Genomic DNA, 25,108 nt, shown 5'->3' on the forward strand with positions numbered 1-25,108 from the left:
TACGTCAGAATGCTACGCTGATAAGTATAATACACAAAGGCCAATGTGTATGGCTAACACAGGATACGTTGAAAAATTAGCATTTACTTCCCCCAGGCATTTCTTCGGATGGAAAGTTGCTCAGAGGGCAGGTCTGTTGGGGGTAGCTGGCGAGGTCAAGCTGTTACACAGCTCTTTTGAAGTGCTAGTTTATATCCTGTCTGTGCTTGGTCTGCTAATCCAGGGATTATACAGCTTTAAAAGTAATATGGGCAGGTTTTAATTAGCCTGAACAGGGGGGAAACCGGTGAAATAACACTCTAATAATACTCTAATCTGCACTAAATTAAAATCCTACTCAAACAAACACACGTACACAGACAATTGAGGGAAATACACAAAGCACACATGCATAAACTAAACACACATATGAACACAAAATTGTAATATGGCCTTCTGTGTTACTTCCTGCTTACACAAAAAAACAAAGAGCCACACAAATTCAAACACATGCACATGAACACACACAAACACAAACACACTTGCACTACTTTTCAAAAGTTTGGGGTCACTTAAAAATGTCTTTGTTTTTGAAAGAAAAGCACATTTTTTCATCCATTAAAAAAACGTCAAATTGGTCAGAAATACAGTGTAGACTTTGTTAATGTTGTAAATGACGATTGCAGCTGGAAACATCAGATTTGTTTAATGGAATATCTACAGAGGCCCATTACAGAGGCCCATTATCAGCAACCATCACTCCTGTGTTCCAATGGCACGTTGTGTTAGCTAATCCAAGTTAATAATTTTAAGCTAATTGATCATTCATTAGAAAACCCCTTTGCAATTATGTTAGCACAGCTGAAAACTGTTGTACTGATTGAAGAAGAAATAAAACTGGCCTTCTTTAGACTAGTTTAGTATCTGGAGAATCAGCATTTGTGAGTTTGATTACAGGCTCAAAATGACCAGAAACAAAGATCTTTCTTCTGAAACTTGTCAGTCGATTCTTGTTCTGAGAAATTAAGGCTTTTCAATGCGAGAATTTGCTAAGAAACTGAAGACTTCAGAGAACAGCGCAATCTGGCTCTAACCAGAATAGAAAGAGGAGTGGGAGGCCCCAGTCCACAACAGAGCAAGAGGACAAGTACATTAGAGTGTCTAGTTTGAGAAACAGGTGCCTCACTAGTCCTCAACTGGCAGATTCATTAAATAGTACCCCAAAAACACCAGTTTCAACATCAACAGTGAAGAGGCGACTCCGGGGTGCTGGCCTTCTTGGCAGAGTTGCAAAGAAATAGCCATATCTCAGACTGGCCAATAAAAATAAAATATTAAGATGGGCAAAATAACACGGGCACTGGACAGAGGGATATTGGAAAAAAAGTGTTAAGGACAGACTAATCTAAATTTGAGGTGTTCGGATCACAAAGAAGAAGATTCGTGAGGCGCAGAAAAAATGTAAAGATGCTGGAGGAGTGCTTGACCCATTTGTAAACCATGGTGGAGGCAATGTGATAGTCTGGGGTGTTTTGATGGTGGTGAAGTCGGAGATTTATTCAGGTTAAAAGGGATCTTGAAGAAAGAAGGCTATCACTCCATTTTGCAACGCCACGCCCTGTGGACAGTGAATAATTGGAGCCAATTTCCTCCTACAACAGGACAATGACCCAAAGCACAGCTCCAAACTATGCAATAACTATTTAGGGAAGAAGCAGTCAGCTTGTATTCTGTCTATAATGGAGTGGCCAGCACAATCATCAAATCTCAACCTATTGAGCTGTTGTGGGAGCAGCTTGACCGTATGGTACGATAGAAGTGCCCATCAAGCCAATCCAACTTGTGGGAGGTTGCTTCAGGAAGCATGGGGTGAAATCTCTTCAGATTACCTCAACAAATTGACAACTAGAATGCCAAAGGTCTACAAAGCTGTAATTTCTGCAAATGGAGGATTATTTGACGAAAGCAAAGTTTGAAGAACACAATTATTATTTCAATTAAAAATCATGATTTATAACCTTGTCAACGTCTTGTCTATATTTGCTATTCATTTTGCAACTCATTTCATGTATGTTTTCATGGAAAACAAGGGCCTTTCTAAGCGACCCCAATCTTTTGAACCAGAGTGTATATGGAGAAAGAGGAAAGAGAGATAATGTTATAATAATCTGCATTAAATCCAAGAAGGTCCCCATTAGGCCATCTCAGCAGTTCTTGGAGGTGTCAGGATTGTTATGTGCTGCTCACTCCTACCAATGGCTGTGGAGACAGGAAGCAGACAGGTGAGCACTAATAGAGGACTCACTGCAATGAATATATGAGTGACGTGATGCCCTGGCTAATATGGCCTCTTGCCAATCAGCTCTCCCTAGTGGGCAATCTCCTTGACAGAAAGCTGCCCACTGCTACAACAGTGAGAACTGGGAAGAAGGCCCATTCAGCCATTCATGGTGGAGAGAATACTTGTAGTGTTTTTACAGTAAATAAACATCTGCAGATGTGTTGTTGTCACAAATGTACTGTATATGTGACTGTATTTGTGTGTGTGTGTGTGTGTGTGTGTGTGTGTGTGTGTGTGTGTGTGTGTGTGTGTGTGTGTGTGTGTGTGTGTGTGTGTGTGTGTGTGTGTGTGTGTGTGTGTGTGTGTGTGTGTGTGTGTGTGTGTGTGTGTGTGTGTGTGTGTGTGGAATGATGGAAATGAGTATGTGTGTGGAATGATGGAAATGAGCAGAGTTCTCTCTATCTGATACAGTAATGAGGGATTTGTTACTTTTGGGGCATCTGATTGGATAGACCAGGGTGGTGAGAGAAAGGAGTTTGTCAAGGCTGTGGAGTTTCAGCAGTGGGTCTTCCTGATCAGGCTAATCCCCCTATAGTTCCACAAGCACACATACATACACCAGAGGAGGCCGGTGGGAGGAACTATATGAGGACGGGCTTATTGTAATGGCTGGAATGAAATTAATGGAACGGTATCAAACAAATAGAAAGTACATGTTGAACTCATTCCATTTATTCCATCCCAGCCATTACAATGAGTATGTCCTCCTGTCGCTCCACCCACCAGCCTCCTCTGACACACACACATTCCAGTGGGATCAGAGGGCCAGAGTGGCTCTGGTTTAGCCTTAAAGCCTTTAGACCGTGGGTTGGACTGGACAGGACTGGTGTCAGGGTCCAGCGAGAGTGTGAGGTTTAGAGAGATAGAGATGCCTTCAGCACTGGTCCTGTTTTTCACAGAACGCTCCCAGCAATGCAGCACAGCAACACACTCAGGTAAGTGACTAAGGTGTCTGATTCAGGAGTACTGTTTTTGATCTACAGTACCTTATTCTAACTCAGAGTCCCCAGTGACGGTTCTGAGGTGTAAACCTACTGGTTTCTAATATTACATAAGTACTTCTTATTGAATTTTCATTGTCCTCCAAGAGAGGCTAAAAAGGCCTATCTCTAGCAGCTAATGTAGTCTCATATAACAGCACAAAAATAACACATTCTCTGTGCAGAGGCATGATAAGAGAAACTGTTGTGAATTCTCACAGGTACTGGTTTTTATTGAATGACATTTTGATGTAGCCTAGACATAACAACCACAAGAGAAGGAAAATAATTGGTACCACTTAAAACAGAATGTTTTAGATGGTCTTTAATCCACTGTCAGTTCTCTTTATTCCATTAACTTTTCTACATTCAGTTTACGTAAATTCATTGCTGTATTTTGCATTCGTTAGGAAATGAAATGTTATTTTTGTCAAGAGATTCTGTTTCATTTGATGTATTACTTTCCTTTATAAAATCCTCATTTCCATTTACTGTTCTCCATGGCCTCTAGTGGCCTTCATTTGAATAATTTATGTACCTTTCTACGAACATAATATATACAATAGTATGTGAGCTTCAAATACTAACTGCTGTGGACACAGGAGAGAACATGAAAGATTTTTTAAATATTTTTTATATTTCACTTACTGTTCTGACCATCACTCATATTTAAATAATCTATAGGTGTAATAGTTTAATTTGATCACTTGTCACAGAGAAATGTCCTGTGCAGCAGGAAATGCAATATTGTAGTGTATTTAAAATGGCAAACTTGATTTGACCTAAAGAAAAAAAGTTATCACTCACAACAAACAAGAAATGTATGACCTGTTGCTGCAGGATTATTTTCCTGCTGTGGAAAACTGGTCAAATTATGATAATACTTATTCCCAAAACAAGTGTCTCACTATACAGTATGCTAAAGTGCATCTTCCTCAGTCAAAAGTAGGGTTGCAAAATTCCTGGACCTTTCAATAAATTCCCTTGTTTTCCAGAAATCCTGGTTGGAGGATTCCAGATTTCCATTTTATTCCCTCTTGATTCTCAGGAATCCAGGAAAACCAGGGAATTTATAGAAAGTTCCAGGAATTTTGTAACCCTAGTCATGAGTCATCTAACTGGGACAGTCAATTAAAATGAGATGCTCATCCAAAAAGCGTGTATTTTCGTCCAGACCATCATGAAAGAATGGGTTAATTGGAATCTTCCACTGTTTGCATTTGTCTAAAATAAAGGAAAAGTAATTGAAAAGACAAAGAAAATTCCAAAGGCATTTAGCTCTTTATTTCATGCACATGGTGATTAAAACAGTTAAAGTGCAATTGATACAAGTAGCTAAGCATGTAATCCTTTGGCTCACTGCTCCTGCCAGAGGTCCAATTAGTAAAACCAGGAGCATCTTCCAAAATCAGTTTGACAGCAATTAAGTTAAAGAGAATATCTTCACACAGTAACAAAACATAATTTCAGTTCTATTTTCAGAGTTTATATAGTTTTATAAAGTTAAGTCAAAACTCAAATCTAGACTACACACACAGAGATAGAGATTAAAGAGAAAGAGCACAAAGACAATGGAGGGTAGTACAGGGGTCTTGTGGTCTCTGTGTCCATTTGTATCCCAGTTATGGTTTTCTGTTGTTTTTGTGTTTTCCCTGTTGTGTGATTTTCTGATCTTATCTTATGTTGTGTTCCTTCGCTCCCACCGTGCTTTTACAGAGAACATGAAAACATCGCCAGTCTCATGCCATCGCTGTTACACCTACTCCCGTCGTAAACGGGAGGGATCTACTTTGTTCGCAGCAGTGTATGAGCAAGTTGGCTCCAAACTGTCAGGGGGGGGGATGCTCGCTGAGTCAGGTTGACCCATCTAAAGTAGCCCCCCTGCCCCTCCCCTCCCCGTGGCTTGACTTGTTCAGAGTAATGGTTAATCGTGAGAAGTCTGGTGTCAGGGTAAGTGTGCCTGTGTGGAGTTCGGCCTGCCAGGCGGTCGGGAGGTTGGAGGTCGTGCCGGCAAGGATTTTGGCATGCCGTGGGGTGACAGGGCCAGTCAGGCGGAGAGACAGTGTGTTGTTCTAATTCCGACGGAGGGGAAAGCCCTGTACAAGCAGAGTGGGTTGGGAATAAGGGGGATAGGATTTCTCCTAGAGACATTTTTTTTTTGCTGTGTGGTGTTCCTGCCATAGCTGCTGTGGGTTAAAGGGAGGCTCGGTTCCTATCCTGCTGTGTGTTTTAGCTGTCCCGTCCCGGAGTTGGGAGGTGCCGTGTTCCCAGACACCCCTACTGTCATGCTCAGTCCGCAAAACCTCATGCAAATTAACACTTCTTGTGTGGATGGGGTCTACGCAAACAACAACAAGTAATCTAGCAAATTAGCAACTACCTTATACACACAAATGTAAGGGATGAATAAGAATATGTGCATATAAATATATAGATGAGTGATGGCCGTGCGGCGTAGGTAATATGCAGTAGATGGTATAGAGCAGTATATACATATGAGATGAGTGACGTAGGATATGTAAACATTATTAAAGTGGCGTTATTTAAAGTGACTAATGATAGGCAAGATGCAGTAGATGGTAGAGAGCAGCATATACATATGAGATGAGTAATGTAGGATATGTAAATATTATTAAAGTGGCGTTATTTAAAGTGACTAGTGATACCTTTATTAAGCCCATTTATTCAAGTGGCCAGAGATTGAGTCTGCAGGTTGACCACAGCCTCTATGTTTAACATGGCCTTGAGACAGAAGCGGTTTTTCAGTCTCTCGGTCCCAGCTTTGATGCACCTGTACTGACCTTGCCTTCTGGATGATAGCGGGATGAACAGGCAGTGGCTCGGGTGGTTGTGGTCCTTGATGATCTTTTTGGCCTTCCTATTGTAACAGTATAACTTTAGTCCGTCCCCTCGCCCCTACCCGGGCTCGAACCAGGGACCCTCTGCACACACAGACAACTGACACCCACAAAGCATCGTTAGCCATCGCTCCACAAAAGCTGCAGCCCTTGCAGAGCAAGGGGGACAACTACTTCAAGGTCTGAGTGAGTGACGTCACCGATTGAAATGCTATTAGCGCCACCGCTAACTAGCTAGCCATTTCACATCGGTTACACTGTGACATCAGGTGCTGTAGGTGTCCTGAAGGGCAGGTAGATTGCCCCCGGGGATCAATCAAATATATTTATAAAGCCCTTCTTACATCAGCTGATGTCACAAAGTACTGTACAGAAACCCAGCCTAAAACCCCAAACAGCAAGCGATGCAGGTGTAGAGGCACGGTGGCTAGAAAAAACTCCCTAGAAAGGCAGGAACCTAGGAAGAAACCGAGAGAGGAACAGGCTATGAGGGGTGGCCAGTTCTCTTCTGGCTGTGCCGGGTGGAGATTATAACAGAACATGGCCACGATGTTCAAATGTTCATAGATGACCAGCAGCAAATAATAATAATCACATTGGTTGAAGAGGGAGCAACAGGTCAGCACCTCAGGAGTAAATGTCAGTTGGCTTTTCATAGCCGATCGTTCAGAGTATCTCTACCACTCCTGCTGTGTTACGAAGCGGCTCAAAGTCCGTAACAAAAAGGGAGACAACATGGAGATGAAGAATAACAAAATATATTTATTAACTGAAGTAAAGTAAATACAATTAACAATGGTGTGTGCACTCAGAAGTGTAAGTGAGTGGTTGCGTGTATACATGTGATAATGAGGGGTTTTGAAAGGTGCCAACGCAAACAAACAAAACAGCCACAAAAATGCCTAAACCAAAATATGTCTGTCTGCATGGAGAGAGTCTCCCCAATGATGGATTGAGTTCCCCCCCCCCCCCATAAAACCGAGGACCAACAAGGACCCCGGAACACCATACCAGTCACACAAATTTACCTGGCACAGTTGGTGTGCTTTTCTCCATTCTGGAGCGGCAACCAGATAGTTTTGCTCAGTGCACTGGCGCACAACGGTATATGGACCTTGAAACCTGGCTTGAAAAGGAGAACAAACAATTGGTGACGAGGCTAAGTTCGCCGATCAAATATGCCCTTCATCCTCTCCTGTGAAGACACAGGGACTGAGGGGGCTCGGGAGACTTCGTCGGGAGACTTCGTCGGGAGACTTCGTCATTCTGGAGAACAGATAGAAGTCCACGCACCCTATGTCCAAACACAAGGTCATTTGGACTGAAACCTGTATTCTCCTGTGAAACCTCCCTAGCGTCTAACAGTAACCAAGGCTACCCCTCCTCCCAATTCTTATCCATCTCAGTACAATAAGCTCTCAACAAAGACTTAAGTGTTTGATGGAAATGTTCCAGTGCTCCTTGACTTTGCACGTGATAGGCACTAGACAAATTGTGTTTAATATGGAGCTGTTGGAGAACCTGACCAAACAGATTAGAGGTGAAATTAGATCCTTGATCACTCTGAATGACCTTAGGGATTCCAATTAGTGAGATTCAGCGCCAAATTCAAACCACAGAAATCTCATAATTACAATTCCTAAAACATATATGTGTCTTATATCATTTTAAAAGTCATATTGTTGTTAATCCCACCAAAGTGTCCGATTTCAAATATGCTTTTCAGCAAAAGCACTACAAACTATTATGTTAGGTCTCCACTAAACCACAATAAGCACAGCCATTTTCCAGCTAAATATGGCATTCACAAAAAGCAGAAATAGAGATAAGATTAATCACTAACCTTGAATTATCTTCATCAGATGACACTCATATGACTTCATGTTACACAATACATGCATGTTTTGTTTGATAAAGTTCATATTATATTTTAAAAAATCTGGGTTTCACTAATCTAGATTCACTAGTTCCAAAAACATCAAGTGATTTTGCATAGCCACATCGTTTCAACAGAAATACTCATCATCAATGTATATAATACAATAATAATACAAGTTATACACATGGAATTATAGATATACCTCTCCTTAATGCAACCGCTGTGTCAGATTTCAAAAAATGTTTACGGAAAAAGCAACCCATGCAATAATCTGAGATGGCGCTCAGAACAGTAGTCAAATTAGCCGCCATGTTGGAGTCAACAGAAACCAGAAAATACATGATACAGTTTTCCTTACCTTTGATGAACTTCATCAGAATGCAGTCCTATGAATTCCGGGTCCACAATAAATGCTTGATTTCTTCGAAAATGTCCGTTATTTATGTCCAATTAGCAACTTCGGTTAGCACCTTTGGTAAACAATACCAAAGTCACAAAGTGTGTCCACTATAATGTGACGAAACGTCCAAAAGTTCCGTAACAGTCAGTAGAAACATGCCAAACGATGTACTGAATCAATCTTTAGAATGTTGTTTACATATATCTTGAATAACATTCCAACCGGAGAATTAGAATGACTTCAGATGACCGGTGGAACGCAGGTCCTTCCCCTGTGAACGCGCATGGTGAAAGCATGGTCAACTCGTGGCAGTGGCGACTATTTCCTGTCTCATTCAACCCCCCTTCATATTAAAGTCATCAGACAAAGTTCTATTGACTGGTGACACCTAGTGGAAGGCTTAGGAAGTGAAAACTCATCCATATCTCGCTGTAATTTCAATGAGAGATTGGTTGAAAATCTGCCACCCCCAGAAAAAATCCAAACAGGAAACAGCCGCAGCTAACGCCGTAGGCTTAGATTTAACGTAAGCACAAGTACTGAATTTACCCCTAGCCCTGAGAACCGGACATTTGTTTTTCCCATGACCCGAACCTTGACAGTAATGACACTCTTGACCAAAGTCAGCTTTACCACGGGAGTCAGGCTCAACCCTAGTTGAATGAAACTCTGCCCGTGAACAAGAGTATCTCCGTGAGCGAGGCCCAAATCTCTCTGAACGCCCCCATTCACTCCGAATACGGGGCTCTGCAAAAACACTTTTGTGAGTCAAAACATACTCGTCCTCCAAAACCACAGCTTCAGCGACAGTCTTTACTTTTCGTTCGTTAATGTACACGGCTATATGATCAGGCATTGTGTCCTTAAATTGCTCTAGCATAATCAGATCACACAGCCCTTGAAAAGTCATAACTGCAGAGGCGGAACACCAGCAATTAAACTGTGAAGATAACTCTCACGCTAATTCAACATGAGTCTGTTTATTATCCCTTTTTAAAGTTCTAAATCGTTGGTGGTAATCCTCAGGGACCAATTCGTAAATCTGTAACACAGCCATTTTAAACTTATCATGTTTGACACTAAGAGCTGAATATGCTTCATGCGCTTTACCAGTGAACACACACTGCAACATTAAAGTGCGGTCAGACTTAGGCCAACTCCTAGCGTCAGCAACACGCTCAAACAACCAAAAAAAAGAATGTCTCAGAGTCCTTCTCATTAAATTTAGGCAACAACTGTAAGTTCCCAACAATATCAAATGTGTCCGGGGCACGACCAAAAGAGGAACGACCCCTAGGTAAATCTGGGTCACCTTCCCAGAGAAAACACTCCCCCGAGAGCTTTCTTTCCCTAACCAGCTCTAGCCGCTCTTGTTGCAGCTTGATTTTAGCACGCGCCATACCTTGTTTAAATGCCAATTCCTTTTCATACTTTACACAATCATGCTCTAGCTGCAACAGAAGCAGTTCTTTCTGCTGTTCAAAAAGAAGACTACTAGGACTAACTGATGGAGCGGCCATTGTAACGTTACGGGGAGACGGGGAGTCCTCAGCAGAGGCTGCCCCAGTGGTGACTTCAAGAATACCACTCTCCATCAGATTGGCCTTCAATATGAACATAATATAATTTTTGGGACATTTATCACTAATTTTAACCTTGTAGTGTTCAGCAATCTTCAACAGCTGTTCTTTTGTACATAATTCCAACAGTACTTCTGATGGAAAGCGATTTAACTTGTCTACATTAGACTCCATAGTCAGAAGTAAATACAAAAAAAGAATCTCTGTCATGTTTTGTCATTAATTATCATGTCTTGTCCCTGTGCTTCCCCTTCTATTCGTTTCCCTCTGCTGGTCTTATTAGGTTCTTTCCCTCTTTCTATCCCTCTCTCTCCCCCTCCCTCTCTCACTCTCTCGCTCTCTCTTCTCTCTATCGTTCCGTTCCTGCTCCCAGCTGTTCCTATTCCCCTAATCATCATTTAGTCTTCCCACACCTGTTCCCGATCCTTTTCCCTGATTAGAGTCCCTATTTCTCTCCTTGTTTTCCGTACCTGCCCTGTCGGATCCTCATCTATAATTCACCGTGCTGTGTCTATGTTTTGCCCTGTCGTGTCGTGTTTCCCTCAGATGCTGCGTGGTGAGCAGGTGTCTGAGTCTGCTAGGTTCAAGTGCCTTCCCGAGGCAACCTGCAGTTCTCGATCAAGTCTCCAGTCTGTTCTCGTCTTTACGAGTAGTATTATGCTTTTTGTTTTGTAAAGTTTCTTACTGGATTAAAAACTCTGTTTTCGCCTAGTCGCTTTTGGGTCCTCATTCACCTGCATAACAGAAGGATCCGACCAAGGAATGGACCCAGCGACTACAGATGCTCGTTACACTGCCGTCGAGATCCAAGGAGCCATGCTCGGCAGACACGAGCAGGAATTGTCTGCTGCTCGCCATGCCGTGGAGAACCTGGCCGCTCAGGTTTCCGACCTCTCTGGACAGTTCCAGAGTCTTCGTCTCGTGCCACCTGTTACTTCCTGGCCTGCCGAGCCTCCAGAACCTAGGGTTAATAACCCACCTTGCTACTCCGGGCAGCCCACTGAGTGCCGCTCCTTTCTCACCCAGTGTGAGATTGTGTTCTCTCTCCAACCCAACACATACTCTAGAGAGAGAGCTCGGGTTGCTTACGTCATTTCACTCCTTACTGGCCGGGCCCGAGAGTGGGGCACAGCTATCTGGGAGGCAAGGGCTGATTGTTCTAACAATTACCAGAACTTTAAAGAGGAGATGATTCGGGTTTTTGACCGTTCAGTTTTTGGTGGGGAGGCTTCTAGGGCCCTGGCTTCCCTATGCCAAGGTGATCGATCCATAACGGATTACTCTATAGAGTTTCGTACTCTTGCTGCCTCTAGTGACTGGAACGAGCCGGCGCTGCTCGCTCGTTTTCTGGAGGGACTCCACACAGTGGTCAAAGATGAGATTCTCTCTCGGGAGGTTCCTTCCAGTGTGGACTCTTTGATTGCTCTCGCCATCCCTCCCATTTCTTCTGTCCCCACTTCTCAGGAGGAACCTGGCGATTTGACAGGAGTGCCGGAGGAATATCATGATCTGCGCACGGTCTTCAGTCGGTCCCGAGCCAACTCCCTTCCTCCTCACCGGTCGTATGATTGTAGTATTGATCTCCTTCCGGGGACCACTCCTCCTCGGGGTAGACTATACTCTCTGTCGGCTCCCGAACGTAAGGCTCTCGAGGATTATTTATCTGTGTCTCTTGACGCCGGTACCATAGTGCCTTCTTCCTCTCCGGCCGGGGCGGGGTTCTTTTTTGTTAAGAAGAAGGACGGTACTCTGCGCCCCTGCGTGGATTATCGAGGGCTGAATGACATAACGGTTAAGAATCGTTATCCGCTTCCCCTTATGTCATCAGCCTTCGAGATTCTGCAGGGAGCCAGGTGCTTTACTAAGTTGGACCTTCGTAACGCTTACCATCTCGTGCGCATCAGAGAGGGGGACGAGTGGAAAACGGCGTTTAACACTCCGTTAGGGCATTTTGAGTACTGGGTTCTGCCGTTTGGTCTCGCCAATGCGCCAGCTGTTTTTCAGGCATTAGTTAATGATGTTCTGAGAGACATGCTGAACATCTTTGTTTTTGTCTATCTTGACGATATCCTGATTTTTTCACCGTCACTCGAGATTCATGTTCAGCACGTTCGACGTGTTCTACAGCGCCTTTTAGAGAATTGTCTCTACGTAAAGGCTGAGAAGTGCTCTTTTCATGTCTCCTCCGTTACTTTTCTCGGTTCCGTTATTTCCGCTGAAGGCATTCAGATGGATTCCGCTAAGGTCCAAGCTGTCAGTGATTGGCCCGTTCCAAGGTCACGTGTCGAGTTGCAGCGCTTTTTAGGTTTCGCTAATTTCTATCGGCGTTTCATTCGTAATTTTGGTCAAGTTGCTGCCCCTCTCACAGCTCTTACTTCTGTCAAGACGTGTTTTAAGTGGTCCGGTTCCGCCCAGGGAGCTTTTGATCTTCTAAAGGAACGTTTTACGTCCGCTCCTATCCTCGTTACTCCTGACGTCACTAGACAATTCATTGTCGAGGTTGACGCTTCAGAGGTAGGCGTGGAAGCCATTCTATCCCAGCGCTTCCAGTCTGACGATAAGGTTCATCCTTGCGCTTATTTTTCTCATCGCCTGTCGCCATCTGAGCGCAACTATGATGTGGGTAACCGTGAACTGCTCGCCATCCGCTTAGCCCTAGGCGAATGGCGACAGTGGTTGGAGGGGGCGACCGTTCCTTTTGTCGTTTGGACAGACCATAAGAACCTTGAGTACATCCGTTCTGCCAAACGACTTAATGCCCGTCAAGCTCGTTGGGCGTTGTTTTTCGCTCGTTTCGAGTTTGTGATTTCTTACCGTCCGGGTAGCAAGAACACCAAGCCTGATGCCTTATCCCGTCTGTTTAGTTCTTCTGTGGCTTCTACTGATCCCGAGGGGATTCTTCCTTATGGGCGTGTTGTCGGGTTGACAGTCTGGGGAATTGAAAGACAGGTTAAGCAAGCACTCACGCACACTGCGTCGCCGCGCGCTTGTCCTAGTAACCTCCTTTTCGTTCCTGTTTCCACTCGTCTGGCTGTTCTTCAGTGGGCTCACTCTGCCAAGTTAGCTGGTCATCCCGGTGTTCGAGGCACTCTTGCGTCTATTCGCCAGCGCTTTCGGTGGCCGACTCAGGAGCGTGACACGCGCCGTTTCGTGGCTGCTTGTTCGGACTGCGCGCAGACTAAGTCGGGTAACTCTCCTCCTGCCGGTCGTCTCAGACCGCTCCCCATTCCTTCTCGACCATGGTCTCACATCGCCCTAGACTTCATTACCGGTCTGCCTTTGTCTGCGGGGAAGACTGTGATTCTTACGGTTGTCGATAGGTTCTCTAAGGCGGCACATTTCATTCCCCTCGCTAAACTTCCTTCCGCTAAGGAGACGGCACAAATCATTATCGAGAATGTGTTCAGAATTCATGGCCTCCCGTTAGACGCCGTTTCAGACAGAGGCCCGCAATTCACGTCACAGTTTTGGAGGGAGTTCTGTCGTTTGATTGGTGCGTCCGTCAGTCTCTCTTCCGGGTTTCATCCCCAGTCTAACGGTCAAGCAGAGAGGGCCAATCAGACGATTGGTCGCATACTACGCAGCCTTTCTTTCAGAAACCCTGCGTCTTGGGCAGAACAGCTCCCCTGGGCAGAATACGCTCACAACTCGCTTCCTTCGTCTTCTACCGGGTTATCTCCGTTTCAGAGTAGTCTGGGTTACCAGCCTCCTCTGTTCTCATCCCAGCTTGCCGAGTCCAGCGTTCCCTCCGCTCAAGCGTTTGTCCAACGTTGTGAGCGCACCTGGGGAGGGTGAGGTCTGCACTTTGCCGCTACAGGGCACAGACTGTGAGAGCCGCCAATAAACGCAGGATTAAGAGTCCAAGGTATTGTTGCGGCCAGAGAGTGTGGCTTTCCACTCGCAACCTTCCTCTTACGACAGCTTCTCGTAAGTTGACTCCGCGGTTCATTGGTCCGTTCCGTGTCTCCCAGGTCGTCAATCCTGTCGCTGTGCGACTGCTTCTTCCGCGACATCTTCGTCGCGTCCATCCTGTCTTCCATGTCTCCTGTGTCAAGCCCTTTCTTCGCACCCCCGTTCGTCTTCCCTCCCCCCTCCCGTCCTTGTCGAGAGCGCACCTATTTACAAGGTACATAAGATCATGGACATGCGTTCTCGGGGACGGGGTCACCAATACTTAGTGGATTGGGAGGGTTACGGTCCTGAGGAGAGGAGTTGGGTTCCGTCTCGGGACGTGCTGGACCGTTCACTCATTGATGATTTCCTCCGTTGCCGCCAGGATTCCTCCTCGAGTGCGCCAGGAGGCGCTCGGTGAGTGGGGGGTACTGTCATGTTTTGTCATTAATTATCATGTCTTGTCCCTGTGCTTCCCCTTCTATTCGTTTCCCTCTGCTGGTCTTATTAGGTTCTTTCCCTCTTTCTATCCCTCTCTCTCCCCTCCCTCTCTCACTCTCTCGCTCTCTCTTCTCTCTATCGTTCCGTTCCTGCTCCCAGCTGTTCCTATTCCCCTAATCATCATTTAGTCTTCCCACACCTGTTCCCGATCCTTTTCCCTGATTAGAGTCCCTATTTCTCTCCTTGTTTTCCGTACCTGCCCTGTCGGATCCTCATCTATAATTCACCGTGCTGTGTCTATGTTTTGCCCTGTCGTGTCGTGTTTCCCTCAGATGCTGCGTGGTGAGCAGGTGTCTGAGTCTGCTAGGTTCAAGTGCCTTCCCGAGGCAACCTGCAGTTCTCGATCAAGTCTCCAGTCTGTTCTCGTCTTTACGAGTAGTATTATGCTTTTTGTTTTGTAAAGTTTCTTACTGGATTAAAAACTCTGTTTTCGCCAAGTCGCTTTTGGGTCCTCATTCACCTGCATAACACTCTCGCTCTTTCCTTCTGCTGAACACACCAGACCAGACCACAAGATAAGTGACAATCACACTGGGCACCACAGAAGAGAGAGATGAGATATATATATGGAGCTACCCCAAAACCTACAGTAACTCAACCCTAGTCTTCGTGCAGATTTGCGGTGGGTAATTACGCACTGCAGCCCACAGGCAAGGAAATAAACCACCCAGCACGCTGGCAGATTCCCCTAAACCACGGATGTGCCCCGAGACAACTGCTCAATCCACACACACCACACAAAAATAAACAAAATAACCATGCCCAACGTATTCCAAAATGAAGCACGTAGCTAAGCCTAACAGGGGAAAAAGGCTATAGCTCCAGGTAGTAAGTGTCACTACCCTACCCAAATCTCCCACTGAAGTACTCAGCCGACTGTACTCACCTCCTCGAACCATGTCCCAACAGCGAGTAGAGCAAGAGTCTCCAGCCTGGGCAGTGGCCTGGAAACTAACCAATATAATCTCCTCAACGTAGCACAGAACCAACTATCCACTACAGTGGCAAGTTTACCAAACAAACAAAGGCCTGGTCCTACCAAACCAGTACTGGTCCTACAACTCAAACAAGCTGTAACAAAAGATGCAAACAAAGCACCTAAAGAGTTCGCAAACATTAACTCCACGTTTTCTCCCAAACACAATAAACATACTAGTAAGCCCAACGACACTAGTATTAGTCCTTCATAATGCTATGCGCCAAAATGTCTAGGAACCAACCTTATGATCCTGGACGAGCCCCCACTTGTCACGAACCGGCTCAAAGTCCGTAACAAAAAGGGAGACAATATGGAGATAAATAATAACAAAATATATTTATTAACTGAAGTAAAGTAAATACACTTAACAATGGTGTGTGTACTCAGTAGTGTAAGTGAGTGGTTGCGTGTATACATGTGATAATGAGGGGTGTTGAAAGGTGCCAATGCAAACCAACAAAACAGCCACAAAAATGCCTAAACCAAAATTTGTCTGTCTGCATGGGAAGAGTCTCCCCAATGAATGGGGAAGAGGTGCATTTATTCTGGGACACACCAGAGCCCAGGTGTGTCCCATTTCTCTGATGACCCTCCCGGCTCCGCCCACCGGCATCCTATTAAGGAAAACGAGCAAAGAGAAAGAATTTGGCAGACAGAGTGGGAGGGTTGTCACATGCTGTCTCTAGAGAGTTGAAAACAGCAGGTTTGGGACAAGGAGGTACCTTTGGTGAACAGCTCAGGGTTCCATGGCTGCAGGCAGAACAGTTGAAACTGGAGCAGCAGCATGACCAGGTAGACTGGGGACAGCAAGGAGTCATCAGGGCATGTAGCCCTGAGGCATGTTCCTAAGGCTCAGGTTCTCCGAGAGAGGGAGAGAGAGAAAAAGAGAGAGAACTTGAAACTTTCCACCTTCGCCACTACTGTCCCATCGATGTGGATGGGGGGGTGCTCCCTCTGCGGTTTCCTGAAGTCCATGATCATCTCCTTTGTTTTGCTGACTTTGAGTGAGAGGTTATTTTCCTGACACCACACTCCGAGGGCCTTCAACTCCTCCCTGTAGGCTGTCTCGTCGTTGTTGGTAATCAAGCCTGTAGTGTTGTCTGCAAACTTGATGATTGAGTTGGAAGCGTGCATGGCCACGCAGTCATGGGTGAACAGGGAGTACAGGTGAGGACTGAGAACGCACCATTGTATGGCCCCAGTGTTCAGGATCAGCAGGGTGGAGATGTTGTTTCCTACCTTCACCACCTGGGGGTGTCCCGTCAGAAATACAAGGCGGGGTCGAGCCCCAGGGTCTCGAGCTTAATGATGAATTTGGAGAGTACTATGGTATTAAATGCTAAGCTGTAGTCAATGAACAGCATTCTTACATAGGTATTCCTCTTGTCCAGAGAGATGTTTGTGTCTGTCGGCGCGATGCATGAAGAAACCAGGTGGCTGTACCGACTCTGACAACATATCCCGAGTGAGCCATGTTTCCGTGAAACAGAGAATGTTACAATCTCTGATGTCTCTCTGGAAGGCAACTCGTGCCCTAATTTCATCCACCTTGTTATGTAGAGTTGGACATTGGCGTGTAATATGCTCAGGAGTGGTGGATGGTGTGCTCACCTTCTGAGTCTGACCAGTAGGCCGCTCCGTCTGCCTCTCCTGCGGCGACCGTGTTGTTAAGAACCAGTGTCCAGGGAGGAGTTCAGAACAAAGGATCCACTTCAGGAAAGACATATTCCTGGTTGTAATGTTGGTAAGTTATCATCGCTTTTATATCCAACAGTTCTTCCCGGCTGTATGTAATAACACTTGAGATTTCCTGGGCAAACAATGTAAGAAATAATACAGAAAATAATACAGCAAAAGACTAGTAACTGCATAGTTTCCTTAGGACCTGAAGTGAGGCGACCATCTCTGTCGGCTCTACAGAGGGAGAGGCTCTGGATAAGAAAGACTCATAAAAGACTGAACATGTTTTCCTCTAGGAATTTGCCTGTGCTTAGCTCTATTTCATCCTAAAAAATTCCCCAATCCTTGCCGATGACAAGCATACGCATGTAAATGATGCATGTAAATGATGCAGCCACCACCATGCTTGAAAATATGAAGAGTGTTACTCAGTGATGTAATGTGTGTGATTTGACCCAAACATAACACTTTGTATTCAGGACATGAAGTTCATTTCTTTGCCACATTATTTGCAGTTTTACCTTACCTTTACCCCTCCCTGGTCTTGAGGGGTAAAGGTTGTTGTGGTTGCTGTGGTTGAATCTGTGTTTGAAATTCACTGCTCGACTGAGGGACCTTACAGATAATTGTAAGTGTGGGGCACAGAGATGATGTAGTCAATAGGGTTCCCCAGTAAACAGCCGGCGCAACAGCACACCATAATTGCTAATTAGCAAGTGATTTGGCTTGCTAGCACAAAATGACAAGTTCGTGTTTCTTGACCCAATCAAAAAACTGAACAAATTAGATATATACAGTACACACATTGACTTGTTCTTGCCAGCACAGTCACCAGATCTCAACCCTATTGAGCTGTTGTGGGAGCAGCTTGACCATATGGTACGTAAGGGGCGGTAGGGTAGCCTAGTGGTTTGAGCGTTGGACTAGTAACCGAGAGGTTGCAAGATCGATTCCCCGAGCTGACGAGGTACAAATCTGTCGTTCTGCCCCTGAACAGGCAGTTAACCCACTGTTCCTAGACAGTCATTGAAAATAAGAATTTGTTCTTAACTGACTTGCCTAGTAAAATAAAAGTTAAATTAAAAAAGAAGTGCCCATCAAGCCAATCCAACTTGTGGGAGGTGCTTCAGGAAGCATGGAGTGAAATCTCTTCAGATTACACCCCATTACACCCTTACTCCAAAACAAGATATGATTGAATAGCTAAATGAATAGTGTGTAATATAAATAATAAGCATAATGTCAGGGATGGGCTGGAACGGAAACCTGCACACCAAGTAACTAGATCTTTAGGAGCAAGGTTGGCCATGCATATTCTAGGTCTATCCGTTGTTACTTTTAACATAATTTTTGTAGTCCTACAACCAATTCTAAGAGTAAACCAATAGCATTTATAACCCATTGGAGTTATACTCCTCAGTCTCTCCAGGACCTGGGACTTTCTTTCGGACCTTCATCTGCAGAAATTAGACCAGGACTTGCTTCATTATTCTCAAGAGATATAATATTTCACATTTCGTTGCAATTGTGTTTTTCTATTGTCATAGATCTATCTTTGGGTCTGGAAATCTAATCATTAGCTATCTAGCTTAGCTAGCTACTAGCTAACATTAGCTGGCTAACATTGTTGTTTTTAGCAGATCAAGCTATAACGCTTGTGTAATAAATAAATAAATAATATTGGAATGCTGTCTATCCTATTTACATGTAGCTACCTAGCTGACGTTACCTAGAAAAGATGGATAACTTGATAAACAACTTACCCGTGTGCTACACAACCCTTACTATCCACAACGTTACTATCCATGCAGGCAATGCACCCCTTTGTGATGCCTCTTTGGTAAATATATAAACTTGTTGTAGCTCTCACCCTCAGACACCTGCAGTAGACATGACAGCAACATCCCACCGACACACACGTTTCTTTCCATTGGCTGTCAGTTATGCTAGAATACCATGGAAATGAGGAAATGTTCCATATTTATGGACTCCACAGGTGCAGGATGAAGAACTGCTCATATCTAATACATTCAAACAGAATTTACTGCCTGGGTGCACAGACCATCCGCTTACTCTCTACACTTTATCTCAATGGGGAAACGCCTGTGTCGATAACTATATAAAATCTTTGCCTTTGAGTGTGTGTTAGTTTGCATGGATGAGTTTGTGTGAGTTAAAATACAAGTGCATGTAAGTGTAAGCTTGCGTTCTGCTCTACTGCGGTGTGTGCGCACATGCTTGATAGTCATTTCCAACACTTGGTTTTAAGACATCAAATATGCACCTTAAATAGTCGATAGCAGATAGGAGACCTGTGGCTATGTGGTTTATATGTACGCACTTCAAATTCTGCAAGAGCTAGCTACCTGGTCCTTGAAGAGAATGTGTCTGTGTAAGACTAACTAAATCCCCTAGGTATTGAGAAGCTTAATATGGTGATCCTCCCTCCCACTCTAATGAAGTGCTTTGTCACTTGGTATAGACATGCCTCTCCTCCTCCCAGGTAATGAGTTGGGCTCAGACTGGGCTCAGACTCGCACTGAGGGTTTAGCTTGGTACTAGCTGCTTGCATGCTTCTTGATGTGGCACCTGTAATGCTCTAGCCTCACTCGCTCACATTAAGAATCCTGTTGTTTGAGTTTGAGGGACGAAGTGACTGAGCGTCTTCTCTTCTCTCTACAGGCACAGAAATCGTGGATAGAAAGAGCATTCAGCAAGAGAGAATGTGTTCATATCATAGTGAGCGCCAAAGACCCCCATAGGTAAGTGAGTTTTTGGAATATAATTTTGTCATCCAATGTGAAAGGGAAATTATATTACTTACATCCTCCCAGACACCATACATGGCACAGTTGATCATCGGCGGCCACTGATTGACAGAATACCTGGGGCACGAGATGGTTGTTGTCTACAACGCAGCATGACAGAAATATGTCATGTTTTCAAACTAATGGTATCTTCTTTGAGAAATAAAATGATCTGTGTATTTGAACAACAGCATAAATACACCTATTTCACTATTGCATAATAAAACCGAATGACCACTATTGCACTGCAATAATCGAAAACACATTTTCTAACTGGGGATAGCTAGCTAACATAAAGTTGCAAAGCATGATGCGCTAGCTAGTTAATAAACATATTTCTGTGTTAGTTAGATATGAGTTTAAAAGACTTGATATTTTCTAAGTATCTAGCAAGCTACTGTACCAGCTAGCTATAGCTAGCTAGCTGCTTATCAACGGTAGATAACTGGTTAATTTGACCAAAATAAACCGACAAACTATTTTTCTATATTTCTCAAAAATAGTGTAGCTGGTTAATTAATTTGTTAATTTGTTTTATTCTGTTTTTTGTCCACACAACTTGTCACCCTGCCACCTACAGTAGAATCTGACAAACTAAATCAGGGAGAAAATACAAAATTGGCTATGTTTTTCTCCCTACCAGATCCATGATGAGGAAGGTCTTGCTAGTTTATCCCTCTATCCTTATCCACTATTGTTAGTTGTAGTTGTCCGGTTTATCAAGTACCACGCTCCTATGACTGTTAAGAGGATTTTTTTTTACAAGTTAATTACAAATTGACTTTTTTCTTTAGTGCCATCTAATAGAGCAGATCTAGCCATGTCCAGGTTCCCATCTTCAACTTAGAGTCACGTGCAGAAGTAAGTCATCTGGCGCGAGAGACTGATTGGGACGAGACCCAGCCCCAGAAGTTCTGACTGAACGCACATTTGAGTGCCGCAGGAAGGTCCATTTCTTTGTGTTATTGTAAATTATGCCATATGCAGTTCTCACTTATGGCAACACAATCCAAGCAATGCTTGAACGGAGGCGGAACTGCCTCTGCTGGCAGTCACTGAGGGGCAGATTAGTAAATAACTGAACAGCTTGTTTGGAACAATACATTTTTCAAACTTTTATGAGCATTTAAAACAACGACAGTCCATCATTACTTTAAGACATGAAGGTCAGTGAATCTGGAAAATGTCAAGATCTTTGAAAGTTTCCTCAAGTGCAGTCAAAAAAATCATCAAGCGCTAATTGAAATGCATTCCAGGTGACTACCTCATGAATCTGGTTGAGAGAGTGCCAAGAATATAGCAAAACTGTTATAAAAGGCAAAGGCATACATTTTGATTTGTTTAACACTTTTTTGGATACTACATGATTAGTCATATGTTATTTCCTAATTTTGATATCTTCACTATTAGTCTACAATGTATAAATAGTAAAAATAAAGAAAACCATTGAATGAGTATACATATACTGTCTATATATACAGTGTATATATATATACACTGTCTATATATATATATATATATATATATATATATATATATATATATATATATATATACTGTATATATATATATATACTCTATACAGTGCATTCGGAAATTATGGAGACCTTTTCACATTTTCCACATTTTGTTACGTTCTACAATTGTTACATCATTTTTTTCTCTTATCAATCTACACACAATACCCCATAACGACAAAGCAAAAAACGTTTTTTATAAATGTTTATAAATAAAAATCAGAAATATCTTATTTACATAAGTATTCACATCATTTGCTACTGTATGAGACTCGAAATTGAGCTCAGGTGCATCCTGTTTCCATTAACCATCCTTGAGATGTTTCTACAACTTGATTTGGGTTCACCTGTGGTAACAACATTGACACACTCCTCTCTCTATAAGGTCCAGAGTTGACAGTGCATGTCAGAACAAAAACTATGAGCACGAAAGAATTGTCCGTAGCGCTCCGAGACATTATTGTATCAAGGCACAGATCTGGAGAAGGGTACCAAAAAAATTCTGCAACGTTGAGTGGCCTCTGTCATTCTTAAATGGAAGAAGTTTGGAACCACCAAGACTCTTCCTAGAGATGGCCACCCGGCCAAATTGAGCAAGTGGGAGAGAAGTGCCTTGGTCAGGGAGGTGACCAAGAACCCGATGGCCACACGGACAGAGCTCCAGAGTTCCTCTGTGGACATGGGAGAATCTTCCAGAGGGACAACCATCTCTACAGCACTCCATCGATCAGGCCTTTATGGTATGGTGGCCAGACAGAAGTCACTCCTCTGTAAAAGGCACATGACAGCCTGCTTGGAGTTTTTCAAAAGGCACCTAAAGACTCTCAGACCATGAGTAACAAGATTGTCTGGTCTGGTGAAACCAAGATGAAACTATTTGGCCTGAATGCCAAGCGTCACTTCTGGACTAAACCTGGCACCATCCCTATGGTGAAGCATGGAGGAGGCAGCATCATGCTGTAGGGATGTTCTTCAGAGGCAGGGACTGGGATACTAGTCAGGATCGAGGGAAAGATGAACAGAGCAAAGTACAGAGAGATACTTGATGAAAACCTGCTCCAGAGAGCTCAGGACTGCAGACTGGGGCAAAGGTTCACCTTCCAACAGAAAAACAACCCTAAGCACACGACCAAGACAACACAGGAGTGGCTTCGGGACAAGTATCTGAATGTCCTTGAATCCAAAAGCTTCCCACAATAAGTTGGGTGAATTTTTAAGTTGGGCCCATTCCTACTGACAAAGTTGGTGTAACTGAGTCAGGTTTTAGGCCTCCTTGCTCGCACATGCTTTTTCAGTTCTGCCCACAAATGTTCTATAGGATTGAGGTCGGGGCTTTGTGATTGCCACTCATTATGGCCAAACAGCTCTATTTTTGTTTCATCAGACCAGAGGACATTTCTCCAAAAAGGTACTATTTTTGTCCCCATGTGCAGTTGCAAACCGTAGTCTGGCTTTTTTATGGTGATTTTGGAGCAGTGGCTTCTTCCTTGTTGAGCGGCCTTTCAGGTTATGTCGATATAGGACTCGTTTTATTGTGGATATAGATACTTTTGTACCCGTTTCCTCCAGCATCTTCACAAGGTCCTTTGCTGTTGTTCTGGGATTGATTTGCACTTTTCACACCGAAGTACGTTCATCTCTAGGAGACAGAACGTGTCTCCTTCCTGAGCGGTATGACGGCTAATCCGTGGTTCCATGGTGTTTATACTTGCATACTATTGTTTGTACAGATGAACGTGGTACATTAAGCCGTTTGGAAATTGCTCCCAAGGATGAACCAGACTTGTGGAGGTCTACACACCTTTTTGGCTGATTACTTTTGATTTTCCCATGATGTCAAGCACAGGTACAGGTACACCTCCAATTGGCTCAAATGATGTCAATTAGCTTCTAAAGCTTCTAAAGCCATGACATTTTCTGGAATTTCCCAAGCTGTTTAAAGGCACAGTCAACTTAGTGTTTGTAAACTTCTAACCCACTGGAATACAGTGAATTATAAGTGAAATAATCTGTCTGTAAACATTTGTTGGAAAAAGTAGATGTCCTAACCGACTTGCCAAAACTATAATTTTTTAACAAGAAATTTGTGGAGTGGTTGAAAAACGAGTTTTAATGACTCCAACCTAAGTGTATGTTAACCTATGACTTCAACTGTGTGTATATATATATATATATATACACAGTTGTGTGTATGTGTGTGTATACTACCATTCAAAAGTTTGGGGTCACTTCGAATCCATTAAAATAATATCAAATTTGTCCGAAATACAGTGTAGATGATGCCAGCATCTGCTTTTCTTTTTCTTTTTTTTCATGTCTATTTTTTATTAAATCCTCACCCTGTACTTGCTTCCTGTCTCCCAGCGTCTGTCATCTCAAGACCGTTACAAAGGGTTATTCAAAAGTTCTGCTTTGGGAACAGTTGAAGAACCCTTTTTAGGTTCTAAATAGCACATTTTCTTCTAAGTGTATGTGATAATGTCAGTCGAATGAAGGAGAGGTGTATCTCTAAAGAATGTAATTAAATGTTTGTTTCAATGACTCTGCCATATGTTCTGCCTAAGTGGGCATTCAGAACAAACATAATAAACATACAATAAAATATTGTGAATCACCAAAATCACTATTTCTAGGGAGTTACATCACACTGAAATAAAGCTTGCAATTTGCAGAATGTAGCACAGAAAAAAATGATGTTTCCCATCCCCCTTCCCCTTCCCCTCTCTATCGCTGTCAAATGGTATTATGGAAATGTAGACTACTGCTATCGCTCCAGGTGACAGATGGAGAGGAAACTGCCTGACTCGAGCACAACCCACACATCACACTAGAAGCTACTGTTTGTAAGCTCTTTAGGAAAAATGTTGGTGCTCCAGGATCAAATTGTTACTTTTACATCTGTAAAAAACTAGTCGACGGCGTGCAGGTGGATAGAAATGTTTTTATTTTTATCTCAGGCCGGCACTTACATCATCTCAGAATAAAGTTTCCAGTTGTCTGCTTTCAGGGGCTCCTGTCTGGACCTGTCACATTTCAACTCCATTTATGTCCCGTGCATATGACCATTGACCTATGTCTAATGGCTACATTACATGGTTTAACAGATTTGAAGGAAGGAGAGAGAGTCTGCTGCATGGGGTTTGTGTGGACAGCCTTTGAAATCTGTTCTCTCACAGTAGATGAAAGGGAACTTTACCCACATGTCACTACCTCCTCCCCAGCTCTAGTGCACATCTGGGGTCTGTTCAGAAGGATGCAACACATTCAGAGAGAAATGTATTATGTAGAACAAACCTGAATGTCTGATATGTAGAATATGGGAATCATGTCAGCCCTATTCATGACATTTCGATCGGCAATGCTCTTTGTTTCACTTCACCTCTTGAGTTTAATGAGGAGAGTGAGGAGGAAGACGAGGAGGCTGGGAAGGAAGATGAAGAGGAGGAGAGTGAGGAAGAGGAAGCCAGCCCCTGCTCTGACTACCTGTTCACCTGTTCCCTCCTCAGGTGCTTCTGCGGCCGTCTGATTGGTCAGCACATTGGCCTGCCCCCCGGCATCTCCTCCAGTCAGAATGATAAGGCGGAGCGTCTGGTTAAGAATGACAGCCTATCGGAGAAATGGTCTATCAGCAAACACACCCAGCTCAGCCCCACCGACGCCTTTGGAACCATCGAGTTCCAGGGAGGGGGCCACTCTAACAAAGCCATGGTGACCGC

General features: G+C 43.8%; 1 protein-coding gene across 3 annotated transcripts in view; it reads left to right on the plus strand.

Annotated features, from left to right (window-relative positions):
- The window catches only part of LOC124036092 (transient receptor potential cation channel subfamily M member 3-like), a 228,269-nt gene that overhangs the window by 91,521 nt on the left and 111,640 nt on the right, over positions 1-25,108 (plus strand). For all 3 annotated transcript variants that reach the window (XM_046350237.1, XM_046350235.1, XM_046350236.1), the window contains exons 2-3: positions 19,751-19,830; positions 24,899-25,100. In XM_046350237.1, the coding sequence (XP_046206193.1) occupies positions 19,751-19,830; positions 24,899-25,100 (282 nt within the window). The remainder of the gene's footprint in view (positions 1-19,750; positions 19,831-24,898; positions 25,101-25,108) is intronic.

This window comes from Oncorhynchus gorbuscha, linkage group LG05, assembly GCF_021184085.1.
Source record: "Oncorhynchus gorbuscha isolate QuinsamMale2020 ecotype Even-year linkage group LG05, OgorEven_v1.0, whole genome shotgun sequence".
NCBI lineage: Eukaryota > Metazoa > Chordata > Actinopteri > Salmoniformes > Salmonidae > Oncorhynchus > Oncorhynchus gorbuscha.